We start from the raw sequence: 22,708 nt of genomic DNA on the forward strand, positions 1-22,708 counted from the left end.
ACCTTTGCTAGACAAATCATAATGTCATGAAAAAAACATGTAATTGGGAGAAATACCAGAAGTAAACTTATACAAGAATATTTGCCTGGCAACTTGCTACCCCAATCAATGAGCTACAGCACAGACAACCTAGAAGATGCTCTCCACCCCAAAAACCGCATCCAGCTCAGCCTGTATGAAGGTGGCACAACTCTGCCTTCAGGAAGAAGGCGTTTTAACCTCCCTTAGCATCTGAGGCAGGGACATTACCCGGAGGCGTTCCCAGGACTGTACTCCTGCGTGTGCTGGAAGACCTTGGTATTGGTACAGCCCCCAGCTGGATGTGGTGTCTCGGATCCCCGTAATAACAGGGTTATTACTGCTTGGTTTCATCCCAGATGAGCTGCTTTGTCTCCCCCAGCGGTGTCTGGAAACGTGCCATGTGGCGTCCTCTGCAGTCGTGGGTGCGCCTGTAACACAACCCCGAGCATGATGCTTGGGTCAGGGGCCAAGAAAACTTCTTGATTAATAAACATGCCAATACTTTAAACCCTCAGACTCCTCTGTTCAACTGGAAGCCCTGGGCTGCAGGGAGATGTTGCTCTCAAAATCTGGTTTATGGGCAAAGAGGAGGCACAACGTATGCACAGGTAAAGCCGAGAATTTATTGTTAGTGTAATGGCAGTCGCAAGGTCTAGGTCTGCTGGGTGCAGAAAAAGGAACAATACTAACGCAGTTAAAATTGTTTTGCACACACATAGTTTCTAGCCCTTTTCCTGGTGGTACCCTCACCCTTCCTCTGCTCCTCTGGGTCCTAAGGCTGGTGGTTTCACCCAGGTGGTGGGGTTGGGGTGGGGTGTTAGAGCGAGCTGTCGGCATCTCCAGCCCTTCCTTGGGACAAGTGCGACGTTCGCGCTGATGTTTTTTTCTGCCCCTCTCTGGGATCTGCTTGGGGTCATTTTCATATGTTTGCTAACATGCTTCTGTTCCTTCTTCTGTCTTCACTGGTCTGCAACTTCACGTTACTCCCAATTTACTGTGCCCGGTGCCCCTTATGTACGTTAGATACTGGTTTTATTCTGTCTGTTACTGCTAAAACCAGGTTTTTCAGCTCCAGGTCTGCATTTTCTTAACTGGCCACCAGCGAGTTGTGTGTATAGCTGTGGGGGTCCCCAGTGCCAGCCTGTGCCCCATCTTTTACCACCCCGTGCCCGTACTCCCCCCTGCTGCATCCTGTGTCCCCACGGCTCAATGTCCCATCTCTTGTACCAGACCTGTGTCTCTCTACACTGTACCATCGGGTAGGAGTCAAAAATACCTCATTCTGCATGGGATAGGAGGAACCAAGAGGGTGAGAGCTTTTACAAGCTGAGTACGAAGCAACCCGGGCACTTCTGTCTCCTGTGCAAATCCTGCCCTCCATAAGCACTTCTGCTCCTCCGAGTGGCCGCATCCTGCTTCACAATTTCAAAAAGGCGCCAGCAAGACCAAAGCAGAGCACATTAATACTTTCTCAGCTCAGCCCTGAAGCTCAGCCCAGGAAGCTGCCCTGCCAAACTTCACACGTTTCATAGGGTAGGCATCAGCACTAGAGAAGAGGAAATATACATCTAAACCCAAACAACAAGCTCGGCTTGAAGAAAACATTGGTTTTCAATGCGGCTATGAATTAAGGTAAGAGACGATTATATTTTAGCTATAATTTGACAGAGCAGGATGACAAGAAATGGTGTCTCATGAACTTAAGGAAACTCTTCACTGCTTAGTGCTTGGAATCTAAATGATATTTAATTTGGGTAAAGATGGTGTGGGTAATGTTTACAAGTTGCGAAAGTAGAAAGGGGAACACTTTTATTAATTGAAGCGGACCAGGGCAGAGAAATTTTCTCGGTGACTAATTATTTGTGGCATCTTGCGGTAAGAGAAATAGTCACCCTGGCTAGCGGTCCTCAAGGTTAAAGCAAAATGCTAATAGATGCCTAGTGTGCAGCATTAGCCCAGAAGACTAAGAAGATGCAGCCCTTCTACTTCATAAGATGTTTTTTGTCAGATGTCTGCAGGGATTTCACAGCTCACCGTCATTGCTTGCTTTTAGTTCTGGTCAGTGAACCAACATCCCAAACATCACTGACGCTGAAAGACAGCCCAATACACAAAATCTGGTAGAGACAATAGAAAGTGTTTGATGCTGACAGACCGGCAAGGGAATGACAGACAGTCAAAACACTTGAAAACCCAACTTTCTGTATGACCACATTACTGAATTTCTTTGTGACTCAGCTTTCCATAGGAAGGATGTTGCACAAAGATGTCTGCTGGTTTGGATGAGACATTTGAGTAATACAGTGGCGGCAGCCTCTTAAGTGCTTGTATGACATAAACACAGATCCAGAAACAGTGGCTCCCCAAATCTGGTCTGTTGGGGCAGACCTTGTTAGAGGCAGCACAGCCAGAGGCAGTGAACCGGGCGATGGAATAAAAGACAATGACTGCAATGAATTACAAGGGTTTGGGCAGTGCAGAAAAAGTCCAAAACAGAGAGGAAAAGGCTAAAGTTTGACCAATGAGAGCACATAGTAAATTGAGAGTAAATCACATAGTAAACGTGATCTTCCCAGGAAGGAGCTGGCAACTCTGGGACTTAAATCTCATCCCGACACAGTCAAGGCGTAATATGCTTTGCTCTCTAAATTGAGGATGGAGAAGATGATTTAACAACTCTCCCATTTCTAGAGAGCCATCTCGGATTTCTCAAGAATGCTGAGGCAACGTGAGCCTATTAATAACAAAAAGAGAGGGCAGGAAGTAAATAGGTGCCGCAATAAAATTGCTGAGAGGACAGACAGAGCAATTGGTAACAGTAAACAAGCACAAACAGTGCACACAGCTACAAACAGTTGTCTGTTTTCACTGTCCCTTCAGCAGAAAATACAAAAGAAATTTGAATGCCGCTTAAGAAGGGAAGGCCTGAGAGAAAGAAATACTGACAAAGAGCAGGTAAGAGAAAAAGCGGGCAAACCACTCAACTACACATGTTAAAAAAGATAGAAAAGTGTCACGAGCAACTGTGCAAGCAGAAAGGGCAAATAGGGGAACTAACAGGCTGGGGGAAATACCTTTGAAACAGATTTTCCAGGGAAATCCTGATCCTGGCCATCACCATCCAGTCAGATGACAGCCCCAAACACCCAGTGTTCTGCCGGCAGCTCTTGGGAGGAAGCCTGGTCCCTCCCCAGCTCTGCCACTGCCCCCCAGCAGCTGAGTTAAAGTGCTCCCCAGCCCCTGCGAGGACAAAAATAAATACTGCTCTTCAACATGATTCTCACGCCGTTTATGTAATTGCCCATCCTCTGGCTGGTCCCTGGGGGCAGGACACTGCCGGGGAACCATCTCAGATTGCAGAGGTTCTGCAGAGGACCCTTGGATCTGACCCTGAGAGGCATGGATGAAACGTTCAGAACCATTTCATCAATTTTTGAACCTCAGTTTTAAGATCCAGGGGGGATGCAGGAGTCTGATCATACTGTCAGGTCATATTTCCTAAATGCATAACTCATTTCTGAAATGGATATTTAAGGATATGACCTCCTTAGGGCCCGATTTCTAAAGGGACTTTGACCGCCAGAGGTTCAGACTGATTCCTTGTGGTATTTTCAGAAGCCCCCCTCCACCCTGCCACGGCCCAGTGATTAGTTCCCATTCAGAAGAATGATTAGAATCCCGGGGAAAGGCCTCGATGTGACTACCTGCATCTTCACTGGCTCAAGCGCCTTTACAGATCATGCCCTGAAACCTGAGCCTATGCTCTGCTCCATTAAGGAGCAGGTGGGACCCCCAGCGTGCAGACGCCAAGTCTCCTGCATGGCCACCCTGGCAGCTTCAGAGGCGCTTTGTCCTCTCCAGAGTCGAGGGAATAAAACCATTAAAATCCTCAGCTTACAGCTTTTGCTATAAATACACCAGCAACCGCAGGGGTGAGCTGCCAGGGGTTTGGCAGGGTTTCCCATGGCCCCAGCAAACCACACACCGCTGCGGTCCCGCTGTCCCTTGCAGATGGCTCACGGGGGAGGTCCTGCGGGCATGTCCTGGCGGGGCGACAAAGCCAGCAAGCGGAGGGATGTCGTTGGAGGCAGGATTCGTCCAGGGCATGGGAGTTCAGTCCCCTGTGTCCGCTTTGCTGTGACAGCAGCACAACCAGCCCGAGTCAGGCCACTGGCCCAGCCAGCTGGACCATGCACTGATGGAGCAAGAGCGAGATCTTGTTCAAAATAACACCTCTGTGGTTGCTCTGAAGCACAGGCGGTGCAGCCCTCACCGCTGGCAGAGACTGTGTTTTGGTGGTTTTTTTTTAAATCAGAGTACATCTGATTTTGATGCGATGGCTTAAGCTGAAACTGTAGCCCTGGTTACTTGCTGCCCTGCTGTTATCTCCCGGTTAGCTTGGAGCATCTTTGAGAAAGCACTTTCCAATGCTATAAAGCCTTAGGTGAAGGTGAGAGAGATCCTGGGGATTTTGGACTCTATACTATCCCCTCCTGCCTTCCATGATCCAAGTCTGATCTTTTCAATTTTATTTTTTTTTTTACCCAGAACTATTGGTTTAAGTTTTTAGATTTACATGCTGTTCATCTCCAGCTAGTGGTGTCTGCTTCTAATGTAGTTTGTGATGGTGGTGTAAAAACTGTAGAACTGGTTCAGGGAAGGGGCGTTTTTTTCATCTCTTTGACCTAAATGCTTTTGTAAAGGAACCACAGGCCTCTGCAATATTCAGGCTTATATTTTATCTTAATCAGTGGTGGTTTGATTGGCTTCTATTTCTGGGTCCTTTGTTTAGGACACCTTAAATGCCCTAGTTTTCAGAAAGCCTCAGCATCGTGCTTCTGCACCTTGAACTCCACCTTGAGTTGGAAAATCCAATAACGAAGCAGTCCAGATCACTACTTGCTATTAAAAAACTTATCCTCAAAGTCTTGGGTTGGGGGGGGGAGGCTCCATAAATTACATCACCCAAATCGATAGGCAATTCTTGAGTTTGCAGAACTCTGCCTGTCCACAGAAACGGTCCAGCTAATCTGAGAATAAATCACAAAAGAAAGACGATACACCAAAGAAAGGAATTTCCTCACCTTAAAGTCATCAGGGAAGGACTGTGGGAGCAGGGGTGCATCTGGGATTACACCACATCCACTGAGATTTCTATCTTGCATGTTTCTGGTTTGAATTCCTGTTTTGAATGCATCGGTTTATGGTATGGCTAATCCCACTGAATTAGCAAGATTATTAGCACAAGCAAAAATGAAATCAAGTGTTACCAAAGTATGCCGGCAGCCCCGGCATCAAGCTCTGCAACGGTGAAGACTTCCTTCTTTTGTTCCTTCCCACTTAGCATGTCTTTAGACACCCGAGGGTTGCATCAGCTTTTCTTGCTGTGACATCTGGCTGGGAGCTCGGTTTCAGAGTCGACCCGACCGTATCAGCAGTCAGGTTTCCCAGCAGATGCGCCCCCGCTCTTGAGACACAGTCTGCCCTGTTTAACTCCCAGGCGTGTCACTTTGGGCTACATTAAAGCCAACATGAATCATCCCAGAAGGCCCCAGATTACTCAGATTACTGAATCACTGTCCAATTCTCTAACTCTTATCAATTCCCCCTTGCCAAATGATTCCAAATTTGGTTTCAGACCAACGAGGAAAACACTGAAGAGTTTTCGGCTTTGAACTCGTAGTTACTGCAGACCTTTTACAAGCAATATTCCTAGTTTGGGAAGGCTTCGTCCACAGATGGCCGGCTTTTGAGGTCTGACAGCTAACCGGCCCAAACCCCATTGTAAGGCTGTGTTGGGCTCGTGTTGCTTTGGGCTGGCGAGATGCGTCAATCAAACAAGCGGGCAGTGCAAGTCAAAGCTCCAGCTCTCCCACGCAGTACTCTTTATGAAGCTTGTAAAGCCATCAGATGTCCAAACTAAAGCTTCTTTTCTATGAAGCCATGCAGAGTGGCACTAGCTGCCCTCTCCCCCTTTACTGCTTAAATTTTATTTTGCCCAGGTTAAGGGTTAGGTTACACTAGCTCTTCTGCCTTGCTTCCCGCTTTCAAAGACTGGCATTGTGTCAGCTGCTTCCAGCACCCATAGGGGTGGAACAGGGAGAACACTGGCCCACTTCAGGACTGAATAAAAGACTCATATTTAAGATTTAAAGTAGCTGCGTCTGCTGGGCTGGGCCTGCTTTTGACCTCGACTATCTGACACGATCCCAAGCAACTCCGGAGACTGTGCCCTAAGGATGGAGCTGCCCTGCTTTGAAAGACAAGCTAAGTGAATTACTGGAGCCAGTTGGGTCTAGGACTAGAAACCGAGCCCCATCTCTGGTTAGCATATTGCCCGTAAGTCTTAAGTTTTGTTTTGGATATCATCCAAACCATGGTTAGAGGTGTCTGTGGCAATCTGGTGATTGCATGGTAGCTGCTTGGTGCCAGGTTGGTTAAGAGTTTCATCCAGAGTGCTATTAAGACTCACATCTCTCCTGTTAGTTTCCACCCAGTTCTGCTTAATTCCCCTAAATCTCTCTTTTGTGTGTGTTAGAAGTGCCACCAGCAGCTACGACATTTAATTGGGAGGTACCCAAGGACATCCCTACTGTCTTTCCGAGAATCACTGGCCATCGAGAGGCAGATGGGTGTAGTCGCAAATGCACAAAAGCGAAAGCGTTTATATTTGGGCAGGGTGGTGGCAGCTCAGATCAAAGGGTGAGAAAGGCATAACGCACCCGTAGGGTTTCACAGGGCTTCCCACAAAGCCTACAGCTTCCCTGAGCCAGCTGAGTCGTCGGTGTGAAGCTCCAGCCCGCTCAGCTTGCCCTGAAAATGTGTTTCGCTCACATGAGAAAAGCAATGTAAGAGCCTCACCCAGAAATGCTGACTAAGGTGTGAAAATCTTTCCGAGACTTAAATAATTCTATCAGTATGCTGTGCAGATCTGAAGTGTGACCCTCTGGTGGAGGCCTGGGTTTGGTTATAGCTTTTAACTTCTTTTCATTCGGTGACAGCAGAAGCATCACGGAGAGGCAAAGTGCTCGCAGACCCCCTCTTCTCGGCAGGAAAGCTTGTAACGTGGCACCAAGGGTGGTGACTGGAAAGATCAGAGGCACGAACAGGACTTGGCTAGTGTGTCACCCAGCCCGATGGCAATGCTCTTTTGAAGGCTGAAATGCAGCTTCTGTTGCTTAGAGGAGTTTGTGCGTCTCTCATAATTTCACTTCCCTACGTACTGCATATAGCACACACGGCTGTTGGGAATAGCTGGGTTGAGAAACAAGGGGTTTGGTCCTGCAGACTATTGTTTTTTAGACAGCTATAAACGTGATTAAAAGCAGAAGTGTTTGTGGGGAGCAGGGTGTAAAACTGCTGGGGAAATCTGGAGAGGGAGCAAAGCGGTCGAGCAGTTCCATGAGAAGCAGAAGTGAATCTACAATTTCCTGTACTCAGCAAGGGAAAATGTCTGGTGGAGGGACCTCGCAGGCCCGCAGTCCTCCTTCAAGGTCCTCTACGCTCTTCAGTTAACTTTGTCCCTTAGGCGAACATTTATCGTAAGCACAAGAGAGAAAATTAGGTTGAAGCTGACAGTGAGAAGGACTATAGCGTGTGCTGCGGTGGGCTTTGCGAGGCTGATGGAGAATACCTGTCAGGGAAGGATGAAGGAAGGGTGGGCAGAGGTGTTTCCTTGCTTTAGAGTGTGATAAAATTTCATCACATTATGCCTATCTGGCATGGACTTTTCTGGGGGGCCCTTTGGAGTTTGGAGCCCACCTGTTGAGTATCATCAGCTTAAGCTGAGCAAAGAGGAGCTAAATATTCAGAAAGAACTGGCAGCATTGCATACGCAGAATGAGTGGCAGTGGGAGGATACGAGTGTGTGGTTGGTAATACACAAAATCCAGGAGCTAGAGAGTGAACAAGCCACGGGTTGGGGCAGCAGTTTCAGATGCCGATGTCATTTTAGTAAGCGCAGTTCTCACTTGCCCCACCAAGATGTGCAGTGCAGGATCTCGCCCTTCCCGTTGGCACAGGTACCACGGGCTTTGCAACCACCCATCCAGGGGTAAAGGAAATAATTTGCTACTGTAGAAATAAATGATCTCCATCAGCGAGCTAGAGGAGATTACCTGACCAAAAAGTACTTCAGGAAAAATCCCAGCCCAAGCAATGTTCCTCTTTGCTTCAGTAAGGCCAGGAGTCAATCCTGCACCTCCGTGTAAATGTTTGCCTGTGAAGAAGGTGGCCATTCCCATGCCCAGCTTTCTCTCCAGGCAATGCCAGTGGGAGCAGCCTGTGCTGAAGCCAGACCTGAGGGCTACCCTGTGGTGGGACCTCCGTTTTCTTATGCATGTGAAATCCTCCCTGCCCCTAACAGAGCACAGCGGCTTGTACCGACACATATGAAAACTCTCCAGAGGAACAAGCTGTCTTTCTAGATGTGAACTAAGGGAGCCAGCATGGGAAAGGCCAGCACAGCTAGAGGCTCTCAGAGTGCAGAGCAAACCAATGTGCGCTCCCTCTCTCCAGATCAGGGGGTTTCACACAGCACCTCTCTGGTTGCCTGCACAGTTAGTAAAGATGTTAATGGGATAGGGGCAGGTATCCATTAGTTTTTTCTTTTGTGCATGAGATGACTCCTACCTGTCACACCAGGAGAGACGTGTCTGGAACACAGCAGAGAAGAATCTGGGGTATTTTGCAGGGACATCGTGGCCTCTGTCTGGCTTTGTCACGGAGCCATAAAGTTAGGATGGGACTTCTGGAGGTCTCTTGTCCAAACCCCTGCTCAGAGCAGGGCTGGATGAGTTTCAAACATCTCCAAGGATCTCACAACCTCCCTGAAGCGCTGTCCTGGTGTTTGACCACCCTCACAGTGAAAATTTTTTCCATGCAGTGAGTAACAATTTCCCATGGCCTTTGCCTCTTATTCCTCCAAGGAAAGTTGTCTGCTTCACTTTACACTTTCTCACTAGATCCCCCTCAAGCCTCTTGTTGAGGCTGGTCAAACCCAGTTCTCAGTATCTTCTCATACACCAGGTGTTCCAGCCCTAATCATTTTGGTAGCCCTCTACCGTGCACCAGTGCGTTGGTGAAGAATCAGCTGTGGAGCACATCAGCCCACAGAGTAAGACGGAGTCTCTGGCACTGTGCGGATGGCTGGCTGCAATAACAGCTCGGTGGCAAAGAGCTGGGTGGGCTAGTGTAGTGACTCATATTTGGTACAAGAGACTTGGTGTACACCCGACACTTCTTTTCCTTTTAAAGGCACCTGCTGCGTACGTTTACCCTCAAAAGAGGAGTGTCAGGATGGAAAAGGAGAAAGTGAGGGGATATTTGGATTATGTACGATGTCTTCTGCTCATTTCTGTATCCCTCTCAGGGTTTACAAAGTAATGACTGGACAGACACTTGAAAGGATAAGAAACCTGTCACACATCTCTGTAGGCAACTCTAATTAGTTATCTTACCAGTAGGAAATTAGTATCTTGTTTACAACTACCATCAGCTGCTGCCCCAACACCTAAGCATTTCCTATTCGTCTCCTTTAATTCTGCTGCTGTCAGATACCGCAACTCCCGAAGCCGGAGAATTAAACTGGGCTGCAAGCAAGGGTCTGGAAAGACTCTGGAGGTGGTCTCAGCTCCCAGCTCAAGTGGAAAGGCACTGCAAGATGCGCTGAGCCCGTGGGTGTGCCTGCCTACTGCAAACAGCCTGCCCTCCGCTGTGCCCGTGCTCCAAAACTACCAGTGCTGAGACAGCCCTCCTTCTAGCCTACTTTTACTGTGCAAAACCACAAAGATTGTTTTCTAATGACTGTGGGCATTTCTCATTGAAATGCTTTGGGCACAACTAGTCTTTGAACCGTCAGAATAAGAAGAAACTTTAAAATGGAAAGTCTGCGTTTCCAACTAGCACAGAAAAACTTCTTTGAGAAATGACGACAAAATAAGAGGCCAGAACTTCATGGCCCACACCACAAACGGCCCTCTGGCAATGAGGCATTAGGAGAAAATGTCACTATGGTGACAGTAGCCACCCATGGGGGAGTTTGTTGTAGTTACCACTACTCACACGAAACAAGGACTGTCTCACACCTCAGGACATCTTTATTTCATGCTTAGTCTTGCAAGGCTTATTTTAAACAGAGGCTTTGAAAACTATTGCTGTCAGTGAAACGTGGACATGTAGGCTGGGATTCCAATCACTTTGCTCTAAGTGTCAGAAGTGGGAGTAGTTATACACCGTCGGCATCTACCACTGAGTAATGTGCCAATGCTCGTTAGGGAGCATCATCGACGCTTATCCTGGGTTTTCATCAACGTGGTCAGCTGAGTCTGGAAAGCAGTCTGTCTTGTCTTAAAGCAGATTTGGCCCGACCTGCATTGGATCGGATGCACAGCTCTTCACTGGCTGTATTGACTACATCTCCTGCTAACAGAGGATGTAAATGTCTGTATTAGAGACAGATTATGCTCCCTGAACTGAGTCCCTTCTTTGCAGTCAATGGGGGCTCCAGTAAGAAGGTTTCGGCACTGTGACCAGGGGGTAGGTGCAGTTTAGTTGTCACTGACCTTTCCTTTCAGTCTTAGCTTTAGCAGGCTGGTTTGGCCATGTTGTCATGTCCCTGGGCTTCTGCACAGCGTATCACACTCAATTTCCTTCATTTCCTACAGCGAGAGCAAGTAATGGATACTTACAAGCTCTTTACCCCAACCAGGGAGCAGAGCTAATTCAGTAACATCTGCACCCCTCTACGATTTTTGGTTCCTGCAAACAGAAGTCTTTGCCGAGACTTGGAACACCACATCCCAAGGGAGCCCAGAGGAACCGAGGGGTGCCCCGAGTTACTGGATGTGCAGACCAGCGAGCCCAGAGGCCACACACCTGCACCCCATATCTCTTTGGGTGCAGCCTCTGGGCTAACCAGCCCTGGCTGCAACCTGACCACCCTGCAGCCAAGGCAGGAGCAGTCATGAGATGCTTTGGTGCTCGAGGAAAAGCATCAGTGTAGTTTCCCTTCTTCTGATTATAGGACAATTTATTTTTTTTTAAAGCCTCCTTCAAAGGTATGCTTGCTCCCAGTGCAAACCGCTCCTCCCACATCAGCAAGCATCTGCTCTGACCTGGCCAAACCGGGCGTCTTATCACATTTCCACCCTGGGGTTAATGTGTGGGGCGAGACTGGGCTTCTTGGTGGTGTTGAGAGGCACTGCATATGCTGATCAACAGCTACACGGGAGGTACCGTTTCCTGCGGAGCACTGCCCAACAGATGGGGAGAGCATCTGCCTTTCTCACGTTGCCATGCACCACCCGCAGAGCTCAGTTATTCGGATGTCGGTTCGCTGCTGCTTCTGACGCTCTTCTGATAACCAGGGGCTTATTCGACAGCCCTTGAAATTCTCATTTGTGTTTTCTTATCGCCAAAGAGATAACTTTCAGTGAAGTACATGTAACAGCAGAGTCTGGACTTGTGTTAGTAACTACCATCACCTCCGCAGTAATACCACTCTCACTAATCCAAACAGTGAGAAAATCCCAAAGCGTGCATGTCTTGCAGCGTTTTACCATAGCAGATACTGGATCCCTCTCTCTAACATTATTCTCTTTTCCCTTTTCATGTTGCCTCTAGGCAGAAAATTCATCATGACAGAAGCATTCACAGGAACGACAGCTGAATACAGTTACGATGAACATGCTTTTTCCTGCAACAAGACTGACATCCAAGAATTTGGGAAAATATTTCTACCAATATTTTACATCGCCGTGTTTGCTCTTGGCCTCACAGGGAATGTAATGGTGATTGTTGCCATTGTGAAAGAAGGGAGTAAAAAAAGCATCACTGACATCTATCTCCTGAACTTGGCTATCTCGGACTTTCTCTTTGTGATCTCCCTCCCCTTCTGGGCTTCCAACACAGTGCGTGGATGGACTTTAGGGACCATTGCATGCACAGCTGTTTCCTCCCTGTATTACATTGGTTTCTTTGGGGGCATGTTCTTTATCACTGTTATCAGTATCGACAGATACTTGGCCATTGTCCGGGCAACATACTCTCTGAAATCCAGAACAGTGAAACATGGCTTGCTTATAACCTGCGGAGTATGGGCAATAGCGGTTTTGGTTTCAGTGCCACATTTTGTGTTCTCCAAGCTGGTAGAAAACGACTGCATTCCTGTGTTCCCCCAGGAGCTGGAGAACATCTGGCCGGTGTTCTGCAACGTGGAGCTGAACACCATTGGCTTTTTAATCCCAGTCTGTATCATATGCTATTGCTACTGTGGGATGGTCAAAACCCTTCTGTCCTGCAAAAATCAGAAAAAAACACGAGCCGTAAAACTGATCTTGGTTGTGGTGGTCGTGTTTTTTCTGTTTTGGTCCCCCTACAATGTACTGATTTTTCTAGAGACTTTAAAGCACTATGAGTTATTCACAAATTGCGACCAAATTAAATCACTGGACTACGCAATGCACCTGACCGAAACCATCGCGTTCAGTCACTGTTGTCTCAATCCTCTTATCTATGCCTTTGCTGGGGAAAAATTCAGGAAATACCTCTATCGTGTCTGCTTAAAGTACTGTCCATGCCTGTGTTTCTGTGGCCCCTGCAGCCGCTACCAGGTCACCTATTCAGCTAGCTATGCAGAAAGCGTCGTGGTCAGCAACATAACCCTGAACACCAGTGACCAGGATGGATCTGTCTTTGTCTAAAAGGCTCTGTGAAGAAGAAAGTCTTCTGCAGGACTAGCCATCGCTGAGAGGTGTAGTTTTGATGCTATATATTGACGTGAAAGTGATTTTGGGGTTATAGATTGCAACAAATATTTCACCTGTGCTTTGCTACCTAATAAAATCTTACTGTTAAAAAAAAAAATACATATATTTCTGAATACACATTTAGTGCCAACAATGCACTCAGTATTTATAGCATGCAATAATCAGAGCAAGGACCGTCCTTAAGGATTTGGGACCTGACCTGGAGCTGATCCAAGCCAGCAGGCAACTCCCTTGATTTCCGTGGGCTGTGGCCTGAGCCAAAGGCCAGAGTCTGGGGGACCCCTTCACTCAGCACATCCCCAAGTGCTCTGCTGAGCGAGGGGCTGTCAGCTTGATCAGCAGACACCAGCACACGCTGGGACAACTGGATCTGGAGGTATAGGTTTGGGGATCATTGTGCTTGGCCTGAATATGACACAATCAAGCTGTGAATTGCTTGCAGAGCATGGCAAGTATGTGCTTCTCACCCTGGCTCTGCTTGCCACACCAGTTTTACAGACCAAATGTGTCTATACCATCATAGACAACGGCTTTTGTGACAAAATAACCACTTTCCCTGCTGCTCACCACAACCTTCTTCAACCTTTGTGGCCTCTCCCACCACAGCCGATTTCCCCAGGGAAACCTGCAAGTGTACCCAGATTCAGTGCATCCCGGAGGACGCATTCACCATGTACGCTCCACAGCCTCCCAATACCCTTTTCACTCTTGCAATGACAATGCACTGGGGGTGGAAAATGTCAATCAGATAAGACAAGTGAGAGTCCTCCCGCAGGGGCCTCCTCGGGAAGCTCCTGCCATCATCTGCTGCAAAAGCAAAGGAGATTTTTGTTGGCACTGTGGACTGGAGTTAGGTGAATGGAAAAAGGACTGTCACCATCTGTGAAGCTGAGATCACCTTACAAGGCAAAATCAAGGACCAATCTTACAAAACAAGTCCATGCCAGTGGCACCCTATTTCTATACATTGATGGAACTGGCAATATATCAAATCTGATGAAACCCTCTCACTTTTTGACTAACACAAAAGTGTTGTCCTAGAGTATCAGTGGGAGGAGCAGGCCCTTTCTTTGTGGACCTCAGTACCACCTTGCTTCTAAGAAAGCTTGGAGGAGAGCCTCTCCCTAAGCAATTCTCCATATGCAATAATTCAACAAATAATAAATATTCCATTTTTTGCCACTGAACATTCAGCACCGTCTACAGTATAATAGCCCCTTTTCGTAAAATGCCTTGTGTTAGGTCTAAGTATATTATGTATGCTCAACTTCTAAAATTTCAGCTATAAGCGGACTTCCAGACTCCAGACTTAGTGGCTAAAATTAAGTGTAGCGTGAGTGTCACTTGAAATTAAATACTTTTCAAAATTCAGTCTGCCAAAGCAAGTGAGATAAGACAACTCCCTCTGCCCCACCCCCAGGCAAGTGGTATTTTTAAGAAACGGTATTTTTACAATGTTTTTTTAAAGAAATGCTAAGATGTGCAGAAAGAAAGAGGAAGGTACTCTGAGACTAAACAAATCATCTGCATGAAACCAGTCCGAAGAGGGAGGATTGCCAGGCCGAGCAAGGCAGTCTTACTTGGTTTATTTAACTTTCCTTTTATTTTTCAGACAATGGTGAGTTACCGAGTGGGAAGAGTAAAAGCCACCTTTAAATATGATCCATGCGCTGTCTCCAGAATGAAAGGTGCAAGCCCGGAGCTTTCTGCCAGCTCTCTAGGAAAGGAGAGCACTTTCCTGCCTAGCCCTGGCAGTTTCCCAGGAATCCTACGCATCCCCAGCACCGCGCATCGCGGCACACACGCCTTCCAGGTGCATCTCCCCCTGGCAGTGCAGACTTGATGCCGTTGAGTCAAACTGGGCTCTCTGCAAGCCGCACTGTGCGCTACTGCATTTGCAAAAATCCCCTCACTGCCAAGCCAAGGGCCCATCGTGACAACCTGCACACCTTCTGTCCTCTTTGCCACACTGCGCAATGGAAGACTTCCCGGGATTGTCAGCCTAACACCGCCAATTATTATGCAAGTCATTATATAGAACTTGCTAATTACGTCCAAGGTCTTATTGCTCAGTATTTGAGCATTTGTATGAGATAAAAAGCTTCAGGGGGTATCCAGGCGTCGGGCTCTGCAACAAGTAGCTAGTTTATACACACACCTCCTCATAGCAGAAGTGGTAAATCTTGGAAAACCCATTGAAAACCAAAAATCAACGTTTTTGCTTTGTTTGCATTAGCAGGAAGAGTTGCGTTGTAATTGTCCCTTAAAAAAACTCTCCACTCTCAGACTCCACAGACCATACCAGTGCTCTGAAGGCAACCAGTAACAAACCCCCAGGACTGGGCTGAGCTGCGTCTGAGATGGGCATTGCTGCTCTTGGCTGTACTGCACCACGCCAGCAAGCACGGGGAGCCGCGGCCCCACAGCTCCTGCCCACAGCTTGTCTCTCATGTAATCTGTGACGGATAATATTGGATAGTTTCCTGGGTTTCTGCTAATTTGGTACATTATGCTCCTTGAGGTATTCTTTGCACCATTCGAGTCTGAGTGAAAGCCTGCTGATGTCTCCTTAAGTCCCTCCACTGCACTTTCATGTAATTGTAGCCTTGATTTAAAGATACTGCCTCTCTTTCAAAACCTCTGCAGCAGGAAACTGGTGCTTTCTAACTGCCCAGCTAGTTTACGACATACACTTTTCTACAAACAGCACTAACGCTGCGTATATCCTTAGACTGGATCAACACATCCCTGAGGACTAGAAACATCCAGTTCCTAGCCGTTACACGTGAGAAAGTAAACCAGTCTCTCAGTATGGGATAAAACCTTTCCATCTGCCATAAATTAAGGACAGACTCTTGCTTATTTAGCAAGTTACAATTTACACATGAAAATGGACACAGGCCCACACGCGCACTTGTTATATCTGTCCATTGAATAGTATTTGTTTGTGCAAAAAGGTCAGGAAATCTCTGGGTTTGGTGGCGGGATTGGGCTTTGGGGTTTTGAGGGGTGGTGAGCTATATTTGTATTGTATTTTTTCATCATGATCAACTTCTTTTCCTGTTTGAGAATCTCACTGACACTTAACATAAATCTTTTCCCAGCTGGGTTACAGTTTGAGGAACTAATAAAACCTGAATCCACTTTTTCTCAGCAGGTTCATAACTATACTTCTTGTTCTACTTATAAATAGAACGAGCAGGACATATATTTAGCCAAACTGCTTGCAGTGAGATGCACGGACATCAGTATCTTTTTTAGGCGCCCCTGTGAATCCCTCTCATTCAAGTATCACATCACGGTCCCAAAATCAGAAGATTTATGTTTCTCCATTTTCAAGCTAAGCATGGCTGCTTTGAATTATTTTCATTGACATCTTGGGGTTTTTAACTTGTACAAAAAAACCTAGAAATGCAGCCAGTCAGAGCATCATACTGAACTGGGAAATGGTTCAGCGGTGAAAGCTGTAGTTTTCAGCATTGGCATCAGAAGGAGCCACTAGCCACATATTTCCTTTGAATTTGCTGAGAGTGGATCTGAAACCCTGGTTCAGGGTAGTCTGAAGCTTAAGGCTATATTTCACAGAGAAACTATTTATAAATGCACTGGTTATGGGTTAGGTTCAGTCATTTCCATTTTGTCCCTACCGGCTTTGTGAGGTCCCTCACTGAGATCTCTTAGGTAGTACAAAACCCTTGTCCTAGCAGGACACTCTGCTGCCAACAAAGAGGACAAGCCCCGTCCATGCAAGCACCAAACGTAGGTGAGTTTTCCAAAGAAAAACTCAGTTACCAGCTTTATCATTGTCAAATTGAAATTCTAGACGTTGCAGTATCTCTGCCCACCTTTGCTTGTGCAGCTCCTCGCTGGTAACATTTTTCTTCCGCAGTTATTGCCCATGCATGCTGCTGTGCTTTGCATAGGGCCGTTTATGTACCACTTCCAAAATGGCCACATTTTAGTAGTGAATGAAATATTTTTTGTATTAAGGACTTACCCAGTCGTGCTCAAAGATTTACTGTTTGCACTTCAGTTTATTAAGGCTGTACAACACCTGGAACTCTAATGAAAACCTGTGATTTCCAGAGTTATTATTTTAAAATTCAAATGCAGTAACTGAAGCTAAAATTGAGAACAATTTATAGCTATTAAAGGATGGCTTCTAACACTTGTCACACACACAGAGCTTCTGCTGAAGTTGGTAATAATTCTGCTGCCGTTGTTCATAAGAACTTCTTAATTTACTTGGTGACTACTGTAAGAGTTTGATTTTCAGCATATACACACCCAAACCTCAAGAACTTGGTTTTGCAGTGTTAGTGTTAACGCATTGTTTTCAAAGTGGAAAAAAATACTCACCGACTTCTCCCATATAATTTTGTTTGTTGCACTAATATTCAATACATAGATGTCAATAGTTAATATATTGTTTTTGTCATTCCTCTCCCTAAAGAAATACTGTAAAATAGCTCCCATTGGACATAGGGAAAATGGTTTGCTTGTCAAGAACAGTTTGCAGTTACCAAATTTCCAGCTGTGATCCTTCGATCAGCACTTTATATCACTGAAGGCAGAGGTTAGTAAATGGGATAAAGAATGCAAGCAAGGACTCTGGGCACAGCTTTTCCACTATGTTATTATCCACTTGCCGACTGTAGCTGTAACTGGAGCAGTCCATTTTTCACCCCACCCAGATTTTCAGTCTCCGGTAAGTTATATGCATTTGTCATTGTTCCATAACAGTCCGGCTAGATATAAATCCGTATGTCAGGATCATAGAATCATAGAACCATAGAATGGTTCTGGCTGGAAGGGACCTTAAAGATCATCTAGTTCCAGCCCCCCTGCCATGGGCAGGGACACCTCCCCCTAGACCAGGCTGCTCAAAGCCCCATCCAGCCTGGCCATGAACACTTCCAGGGAAGGGGCATCGACAACTTCTGCGGGCAACCTGTTCCAGTGCCTTACCACCCTCACAGTAAAGTACTTCTTCCTAATATCTAATCTAAATCTACTCTCTTTCAGTTTAAAACCATTACCCCTTGTCCTATTGCTCCACTCCCTGATAAAGTGTCTCCCCAGCTTTCCTGTAGGCCCCCTTCAGGTACTGGAAGGCCGCTATAAGGTCTCCTCGGAGCCTTCTCTTCTCCAGGCTGAACAACCCCAACTCTAAGCCTGTCCCCATAGGACAGGTGCTCCAGCCCTCTGATCATCTTTGTGTCCCTGCGCTGGACCCTCTCCAACAGGTCCATGTCCTTCCTGTGCTGAGGACTCCAGAGCTGCACACAGCAGGCAACTGAAAGAAGCTGCATTTCTCCCACAAGAAATTTGCATTTAGCCCATAAATGCTACGTTTGCCACATTAAAATTAAAACCAGCAGCACTGTGACAAAAAAAAAACCAAAACGGCAGCACAGTTTGTAATGGCCATCATTTGCCGGGCACGTTAGAGGACGCTGAAGCAGCTGAAGAAGCAGATAGATGGCTCCGCGCATCTGCTGACAAGACAGCTCCTTCTAGTGACAGACATACGCCACTATTTCTGTGTGCCATTTCCGACGCCAGTGACTCTACCAGCACAGTTCCCGACATATAAAAACTGCTCGAAACCCTGAGCTGCATCTTCTATTATTTTTCAGGGCTCCAACCAGGTAGGAGCAAACTAGAAGGAAACTGTACATCTAAGAGGCACCTGGAGCGGGTCGTTGCACCACCTTCGTCCACAGCCCTTTGCCATGGAGGAGCACATGGAAGGGCCTCAAGCAATATAGCTAATGACCTAAAACCAGTCAGGGATGGGGAATTGGGTAAGCGTACCCAGGAACCGCTTTTTCAGCACTTTCTAGGGACGCGTCACTAGACCTCCTGGTACAGATAAAGGACCTTCATCAGCACAGTTTCTTTGCCCTGGAAGGAAGGTGTCTGAGGAGGCACAAAGCTGGGTTTGTCTGTTTTGTAAATGGCAGTATTAGAGCTGACTAAAATTTGACTGGGTCATAACCCCTGAGTGGCTTCAGAGCCCCTCTCCCTCTTGGGGTCCTGTCTTAGGAAATAGGTATCTTCATACTGCTGCCATTAAAGCTCACCATCACTTGGTCTCTTGTTCAGCTCCTTCGTCTCGGTCCTGGTGCTGGTCCCTGCTCTCCAGATCCTCCTGGTAGCTCAGGTTTCAGGAGGCTACAGTGCAAGGAATGGACAAAATACAAGCTACCCTAAAGACAACACTGAATGCACAGGTCAGATCAAGCCAGGTTCAGAAAAGGCAACTGTAGGCAGTGGCACACACCTTTTTACATGAGCCTAACAGCACCTGCAGCCAAGTATTTCCAGAGTCACCAAAACCTTTCATGATCCCCGTAATCACCCTTGCTCATGCAGGACCCTCTGTCCTAAGCTCGCTCCATCGTTTTTTCTGCCCATCTTTAGTGTCAATGCTTTCTTCGCATTTCCACCAGAGGGTGGCATTATTAAACTCTATCAGACTTAAAAGTCGTTCATGGTAAAGGAGGACACTTTAGTCTAGCAACTGGAGTCACTGATGAACAAGTACAGAGTGTGAAAAATATATTTATGAAAAGGAAAGAATAGTCACTACATCCTTCTGCTGGAAAAAAAAAACAAACGTAAATTTCTTCCTTTTTTTTATTTATTTGCTTGTTGTTATTGAGCAGATGAGAACCTGTGAGTGTTAAATGAACTACAAGCAGTTTCACCAACGATTCACAAAATACACCAGAATAGCTTGTGACTCACAAAGACCAGAGAGATGTTCCAATGAAAACCTTTTATTGTTGCTATCGCAGTCTTATTTCAGTGCCCAGAGTGGTGTCCCCTGCTACTAAAAGTGAACTGATTATTACGTAAGTTGGCTGTACAGCTTGTTTTGAAGAGGACTTGCAGTGAAACAGGTTTTACCGTGTGATGGCAGAGTGTCTGGGTCTCAACAAACATAGAAGATTACTAATTGATAAGAGCAAGTATTGTTTCTGTCTCAGTCTTGACCCTCTGCAAATACTTTGTTTTTTCTAACTATCTTCCTTTATGCTACAACTGCCATGTGAGGGAGACGGCAGGAAAGACTGTGAAGATATTTGTTGTGTTTAGGATAGACCCACTCTTTAACTACGCTTTTGAAGACTACCAACAACTACAACGTTTGAGACTTGGGGACATTACCACAAAGCAAACAGAAACCAAAGCCTTTATGCCAGAATGCCATCATTCCTCCGTATCTAAACTCTTCGCAGTAAACATCAAACAAACTGGCCTGAGGAGACGTCTGCCATTCAACGCTGCCTTGTCGTCTTCTTTTTAATTCAGAGAGACCAGCCTTTAATGGGGACATCACAGTGATGGTTAGGTGATGTCTGGGAAATTTGAAAAAGAAAAATTATATCTCAGGTATCGACTGCTCCTCAGAGTGGAAACAGCCCAAATTTGTCATGTTCCTGTAGGAACAGCTTGGGAACATTTGATAGATCACTGAAGAAGACAAAGAAAGCTCCTCATGGTGCCCTGTCACATTTAAGAAGAATACAACTCATGGTTTTTGCATCAGTGATTTTTATTTTAAGTAGAATTCAGCATACAAACTGACTATTTCTGTCATGTTTGAGGTATGAAGTTTCAGTTCTTTTTTTATGAGGAGTTCTGGATATATAGCAGCTTTGTAAGCACAGCATGTGGAAAGAAAGCAAATTAGGCTGAGGAAAACAATGGCCAGTACCATTCACAGAATTGCCACAAACAGCAGAGTGCATAGGACTGGACCACTGAAAGAAAAAAAGACGTAGGGAATTGCAACTTAACAATGTTGAGCAAGGAAAACACATTTTGGGCGTACATCTTTTGCTTGTCAGCACAAGCAGCTGTCTTAACCAAAGGGGATTCCTACATTCAAAAAGACTGAAGTACATTAGGAGTGAATCACCTGGGACAACAGTGTAGACAGTGGTTGTCTCTAAAACTAGGAAATTAATTCACTTTCCTTTTTCAGTTCTCTGTCAGATTGCTGCAGTTTTACTCGTACACAGAAAATTTTGAATAAATTAAACATGATGAGGAAGAGAACTGCACGATGAATAGGTGGCACACTTTGCTAACAACCAAGGATTGGAACCGCAGATGCGCAAAGTGTAATTCAAATTCACTTGAATTGCAAAAGAAGAACTGCACGTGGCCTGACCATGCAAGAAGGGGTTGGTCACCTGATGGAGAGGATGGAGTTTGTTCAGAAAGATAATCGTTTGTCTAGCTGTGACTTTGGCGGCCTGGATCTTGCACCATTCCACACAATCAGTCAAAAGACAGATTTTTGCAATAGTCGGCTATCTTCAGTTACCGTCATCTGCCTCTCTCCTGAGACAGTCTCTTCTGGATGAGGACTTCTCTGATAAACACCTCTGAATCATCTATTCATGGCCAACACTGATATCAGAGGGAAAGGATGGTGCAGTGGTATACATCAGCTGTGAGTATCTCACAGCCTCGCTCGCAAGTTAGATAAACGTGTATCTCCAGTCCTTCCCCAGGCAAGACTCTTATGCATCCTGTAAAACGGCAAGTTACTGATCAGACTTTCCGTAAAAGGTGGGAGTGGCTGAAATCATCTTTTGGCGAGAAGCAAGTTTTTCATGGTTTGGGTTGTTCTGCTTTTTGCTTTTATTAAGTTCCCTTCTGTTGGTTTTAATGTGCCCCCCCTCCCCATCCCATATAAAAGGTTAATCTCCTCCCAGTCAGGCTAATCAGGTTTGGTCCACTTCTCTGCACTCGTGTGATTTATTTAGTCAGTGCCACATCTGTGATACCATCTAGTAAAGAGGTAAGTTGTCTTCTTCCTTCTCCCCTTCCCCTGCTAACCTCTTCGTTTTAGAGCAACGTCCTCTACATCTCATTGAGATCCCTCCCCCCTTTCTTTTTAACCTCGTGGTCTCCTGCCATCCCCCTTTTGTTAGTCTTTGCCAGGTTCTTCCTCTCCAAGGAGGAGCTGAAAAAAAAACACGCTGTCATATTAGAAGGGGACTTAAAGGCTCTCCCACTATGGACTAGAGTTATACTTAGCCTTTCTCTCTTTCTTTTCAAGCCATTGCAGGACCTTCGCTCACAGCAGCATTTTCTGCATCACCTCATTTGCTCAGAGATTTCTTTTTTTGGTCTTCTCTGCAGTTTTTCTCACAGGCTCTGGTGTGGCAGGCTTCAGCAATAGAACTGCTGCTTTGCGGGACAGTGTGGTCCAGCCATGTCTCCTCACATCACCACAGCCATACACACATGCCCCCACAAGAAGCCTTTGCTGCACTTGCTCCTCTGGTGGTGGCAGCTCAGCTTTCCACCGGAGGCAGTGAGCAGGTAGAGAAAGCTGCTTAGGAAGCATTCACTACTTGAAAGTCTTTCTTACAAGGAAGGACTGGGCAAAAGGCAATAGCCCAGATAGATCCTTGGTACCTATAGGCAAACTATAGGTATCTATAGGCCAGACTTGGTCCCTGGCAATCTATCAATTATGATTGAAAGATCAGAAGCATATTTGAAGTGTGGCATGTGTGCTACGGACAGGTTGACAGACCTCAAAAGGTTACGGGTGATGGGAAATCATCCCTTAACCAAGAACGGTCCTTACAAGATAGATGAGAGATTGTATCTGGTTTCAATTCTATTTGCTGCTTCATCTGGAATTCAAGAAAAATCACCAGCAATGAAATTCAAGAGAGACACCTAGTTTGACAGAGTAGAAAATAATGAGTGGGACAAGACAGGCACGCAGACGCACGGTTGTTTATTGAGGCAAAAGCATTAGAACCAAAACTAAGAAAGACCAAGACATGTTTTTTCCTGAAAAGCAGGTGCTTAAAGAAAGATTTTATGTCATTGTTATTGTGGGTGAAGAGATGAACTTATGCCCCTAGTGCAACAGCACGTCA

General features: G+C 46.2%; 1 protein-coding gene across 3 annotated transcripts; it reads left to right on the forward strand.

Annotated features, from left to right (window-relative positions):
• The first annotated feature begins 1,369 nt into the window (after positions 1–1,369).
• Positions 1,370–12,874, forward strand: CX3CR1 (C-X3-C motif chemokine receptor 1). Of its 3 annotated transcripts, none has more exons than XM_074573484.1 (3): positions 1,370–1,653; positions 2,905–2,976; positions 11,644–12,874. In XM_074573484.1, the coding sequence occupies exon 3, from the start codon at positions 11,658–11,660 to the stop codon at positions 12,720–12,722; it is 1,065 nt and encodes a 354-aa protein (XP_074429585.1). In that variant the 5' UTR covers positions 1,370–1,653; positions 2,905–2,976; positions 11,644–11,657; the 3' UTR covers positions 12,723–12,874. The 3 variants fall into 3 exon arrangements, with proteins under 3 accessions (XP_074429585.1, XP_074429584.1, XP_074429586.1); XM_074573483.1 differs by having other exon boundaries at positions 1,538–1,653; positions 2,902–2,976; XM_074573485.1 differs by lacking the exon at positions 2,905–2,976 and having other exon boundaries at positions 1,541–1,653.
• Positions 12,875–22,708: the final 9,834 nt, after the last annotated feature.

This window comes from Larus michahellis, chromosome 2, assembly GCF_964199755.1.
Source record: "Larus michahellis chromosome 2, bLarMic1.1, whole genome shotgun sequence".
NCBI lineage: Eukaryota > Metazoa > Chordata > Aves > Charadriiformes > Laridae > Larus > Larus michahellis.

Excerpts from the sequence above, each read along its gene's own strand:
- CX3CR1 (XM_074573484.1), top strand. The coding sequence starts at position 11,658 with ATGACAGAAGCATTCACAGGAACGACAGCTGAATACAGTTACGATGAA.